A 4,562-nucleotide genomic window follows, 5' to 3' on the forward strand; every position below is an offset into this window, starting at 1 on the left:
TTTGCTCAGAGTGTAGGGATGGCGATGACGCCTCTAGGGGAGAAGTGATGACGATGACGCCTGCGTGCGGTCTCGTGAGGCCCTCTTTGGAGTGGTGTGCGTGGGGCTTTCTATGTGTGCCGCTCAGCGGTTGTGAGGGTTTTAGCCCGGTTCTCCATAATTAACTGGGCAATCTGGTTTTCGCTCGGTTTTCCCTAATTAACCGAGCAACTCTCTTCTGCTTAATTAATTGATGAGGCAAAATTTTTGCCTCCGTTTCAAAAAATATATATATATATTGAGAGAAAAGCAGCTGAACAGTAGTAGCAAGCTTGAATATATATTTACAAAAGCTACACCACCAGGACCAAAAAGTGGCTCCGCAAAAAAAAGGACCAAAAAGTGGGGCCGGCTGCATAGAGGGACCGACGGCTGGGCCCACACCACAATCTTTCCAATAAACAGCACTAACTACGCCGAGGACACCAACACAGCTCATCCACGTTCATGGGAGTTGGGAGATCATGGCCTGAATCACCAGCACTGGTCCGTCTCCCACCTCCGCACCCGCATCACGCCGCCGGCGCCCCCGCCGCGGAACACCCCGAGCGAGCTGTCGTAGCGCGCCCTGGCGGCCGGGTCGGACAGCGTCTCGTACGCCCTCCGGATCTCCAGGAACGCCTCGGGACCCCCGCGGCCGCAGGAGGCGACGTCGGGGTGGAGGCGCTTGGCCATGGAGCGGTACGCGGTCCTGATCTCCACCTGCGTCGCCGCGCGGCCCACGCGCAGCGCTTCGTAGAGCGAGCCCGCCGCCGGCCTCGCCGCGGCCACCATCGGCGGCGCCAGAGGCACTGCTCCCGCCATTGGCTAGATGTTCGGCTTGGTCGGGGTCGAGTTGCGAGTTGGGGGATCGAGTGGGCTGGGAGTTCAACGCTTCAACTTGGAGCGCGAGGGGAGCTGAAGCTTGTGATTATGAAGGGCTCATGCATGCCAGCGTTTCGGGATAGGTTTGGATGTAGGTGGCGGGGAGGTGGGGACATGACATCGATCACTCACTTAGGTTGGGGATGGGACGTCACTGTCGAGTGTCGACTGTCGTCTAGAAGGAAGGCGGGAATGGATTTCCATTGGTGTCGCACATTGGATCGGCCGGTTCTGTGGCGCCGTCGCTGTGGGCCCTGCCTTCTAGAACGGCATCATCACTCTAGCCTGCCAATACTGATCTGATCTACATCCAGCAAGGATGTAGTACAGTTTTCAACTTCCTACTCCTAGAATGTGATTTCTTTGTTCATACTCCCTTCATTCCGAATTACTTGTCGCAGGTATGGATGTATCTAGATGTATTTTACTTCTAGATACATCCATTTCTGCGCGAGTAATTTAAAACGGAGGGAGTAGTTATTTTTGAATTTAGTTAGTTTTTTATTAAGTTCTACTACTAAGCTATTAACACAGACGATATTACTTCCATTGGTTAGACCGATCAGTTTTATTTTTTTAAACTCTTAGACCCATCAGTCTTGCTACGCGTAAGATTTGGTATATCCTTCATTCATTGAGAGAGGAGCCGGTCGGTGGCGTTTGCGTGTTTTGACGTCAGTGAGAGGTTCAGAGTGAGATGCCAGGGCGATGGGCCTTGGGTGGCGGGCTACTCGGTATGCTCTCCGGCTGGTATCAGGGTGGCGGTGGTGGCTGTGCTTCTTCATCATGTGGACGACAAGAGGTGTGACGGTTGATGACTTTGGCACCTTCTCTGTTTTGCTGGGAAGGGGTCTAGATCTAATTTTAGAGGTCTCGGCTTCGTCATGCCGGCTGACTGTGTTGCTCCTTCGCGGCATGGGAAAGCAACCAGACGAAAGCTTTGCGTTGACGCCGATGATGACGGCGCCACCGCTCTTTTCTTGATGACGTTGTCGTAATTTCACTGTCCTATTACGGTTTCAGGTGAAAATCTTTGTTCATTCCATCGAACGCGGCAACGACAATGGATTGCGCCGTTTCCCTCTCGAGGGCATGGCCGTGGAACCCAGTTTTTGTTTTTCTATGTTCTGCTTCTCATCATCATATATCCTTCGTCCGTGTATTATGTTGGTATTTTATCTATAAAAAGCGGGATGGAAGCCCTTCTAGTGGTTTGCCTAGTTTTATATGGCTAAGGATGGATGGAAATGCCACCTCAACAACTAACGTACGGCGTCAAGTCCTTTGCTTGCTTCATGGTCATGCCCTGCATGTTAGTTGTTGTGATCAGATGTAGAGGGTCCCACCAGGACGCTTTGTGTTTTGAGCCATGGGGCCCACCTTCTAGAAGACAAGGGAGATTCCCTAGAACAAGATCTTTTGTAGCTGAAGATTTATGTGAAAATACAACCGTAAACATGCGTGCATATGTGTCCGAACTGAAAAGAAAAAAAAAATAAAATAGTAAAAAAAGTCACATACTTTTTGCAACAAATATGGTCTACTGTTATACTCATGTATAAAGTTTCACGAGAAAAAGAGTTCCGTGGCATATTCTGGACAGAAATAAAACAAATTGATACTTATATAACCTATACACGTTTTTTTTTTTGCGAATGAACCTATACACATTTACGTAGCTGCAATTTGCTTTGCTAAGAAGTCCCCATAAGTTATTTTGTTGCGAAACTTTATACGCGAGTATAACACTAGACCATGTTTGTTGCAAAAAAAAATCAAAATTATTTATGTTTTCATTCTTTTTGTGCTAAATCTAGTTCATGTAGACCCAAGTTTAAAAATCCACACCGAAGATTTATGTGCTCTATAAAAAAAGCACGCATTACACATATGCTCTAGCACACAAATCGTTTTGGTCCAAGTTTTATGGGTTCCATACTAGAGTACAAGAGCTCGTTCTTACTCGTGCATGACTGCGAAGCTGCCCGAAAGGTAGCAAAATTTTCAATGCCACATTGTGTGCACATGTGATGGGATCAAACAAGCACCGGAATCTTTACTACACGATTTATTATTCCAGACTGGCGTGAAATATCAGTGAACAAATTCCCCCAACCAACTTCTACCCCTTACGCTTATATGTGTGAGCAGACAAATTTGTTCCTAGGTCCATCCAACAATTTCCCGGTCTTCTATCTGTCGGAACAACAAAGTAGGATGGAAGAGAACGATGAATACGAGAGGGAAGAGATGGAAAATCCACAAAAGTATGAAGAGCGCACTAGGAATGGGAGACATCGCAGAATGAGCTTGCTATATTTTTTTCTGGAGTTGTAGACACACCAGACACCACGCGGATATGTTGTGAAATAATTTCACATTTATGCCTAAATATGATTTTTTGTGATTGATCTCATTGATCTAATCTAATGTGAGCTCCTATACTAGTCTCCATGGTCAAGGACTCCATGCTTGACTAATTCATTTCTAACGTCTGGACATAGGCAATACCATGACGAGCATTACTCAATGTGGATGCATGTTTTCACTCTCGAACGGGCACACGTAAGTGCACGTCATTGTAAGCAGAAGAAAACGCCTAAGTGCATGCATGTTTCACAAGCGTGGTAGCCGAGAAAAAACAAAACTAAAAGCCAAATGGAAACACAGAGGGCTCGGGGGAGGAACCCTAGCCGCCGCCGCTACCTTCCACTGCCTCTCCTCGTCTCGCCACCGCCGGATAGAGATTCAGTAGATGGGGATTTAGGTGCTCCATAAAAATAGTACACATCACACATATGTTTTACCACACAAATGCATATGTTTTAGTTCAAATTTTGTAGGTTTGTACTGGAGTGAAAGAGCACCCCGCTCCCAATCCCATCCAAATACACTACATGAAAAACACCTTTCCTAGTGATTCACCACTACCAAGAAAAATAAGACCCATCAATAATACCATTTACCATTGACAAGCAGTCTAGTACCCATAAGTGAAAACTTTAACAAACAATGTAGTGCAGCTTCTCTATCTACTACTTAAAAATACGTAAGGTTTCATCTTGCGTCAAATTTTATTCCGACCTATTCATCCGACCATCGCCACGTACACCATCTTGTGAGCCTTTCACCTATTTTCCATCCCTTTCGGTTTTTTATTTCACACGGTTTTCATCTGATTGGCAAAATAAAAGTCAGATTATTGGGAAATGCTAGGCACGCAGCCCGCCCGTGTCACAAAACCCACAAACCCATGAGCCACTCGCTACCGCCGCCACTCACGCCCTAGACCGCGGCGCCACCGCAAGCGTCCACCGCTGCTGACACCATGTCCGTCGAGTCGCTAGCTTACTTCCTGCATCGATGCTTGTAGCGCCCTTCATTTTTTTATTAGGTCTTCTCCTTTTACTGATGCCACGATTGTTGCTGATGAACTTCTCATGTTGTTGTGACTTGCGAGAGAAGGGGATTTTCATTAGCACCGAATATGATGTCACTAGCTAGCGTCGCTTGCATGGAGATAGTGGTGCCATATTGTGTGTGGAATCTAGAATGGTTGGCGACGACATAGATGAGCCAATCAAATATCCATGTGGCGATCTATGACGATCATCGGTAGTGAGTTTTATTTCTTGCTCCTAGGGATTCCACTAGGCAGG

General features: G+C 46.8%; 1 protein-coding gene across 1 annotated transcript; it reads right to left on the bottom strand.

Moving 5' to 3' along the window:
* Nucleotides 1-255: 255 nt before the first annotated feature.
* Nucleotides 256-1,057, bottom strand: LOC119331217 (chaperone protein dnaJ 11, chloroplastic-like). Its single transcript, XM_037604390.1, has one exon. The coding sequence runs from the start codon at nucleotides 841-843 to the stop codon at nucleotides 514-516; it is 330 nt and encodes a 109-aa protein (XP_037460287.1). The 5' UTR covers nucleotides 844-1,057; the 3' UTR covers nucleotides 256-513.
* Between the last annotated feature and the right edge of the window lie 3,505 nt (nucleotides 1,058-4,562).

The sequence above is a fragment of the Triticum dicoccoides genome, chromosome 7A (genome assembly GCF_002162155.2).
Source record: "Triticum dicoccoides isolate Atlit2015 ecotype Zavitan chromosome 7A, WEW_v2.0, whole genome shotgun sequence".
Classification (NCBI taxonomy): Eukaryota; Viridiplantae; Streptophyta; class Magnoliopsida; order Poales; family Poaceae; genus Triticum; species Triticum dicoccoides.

Excerpts from the sequence above, each read along its gene's own strand:
- LOC119331217 (XM_037604390.1), bottom strand. The coding sequence starts at position 843 with ATGGCGGGAGCAGTGCCTCTGGCGCCGCCGATGGTGGCCGCGGCGAGG.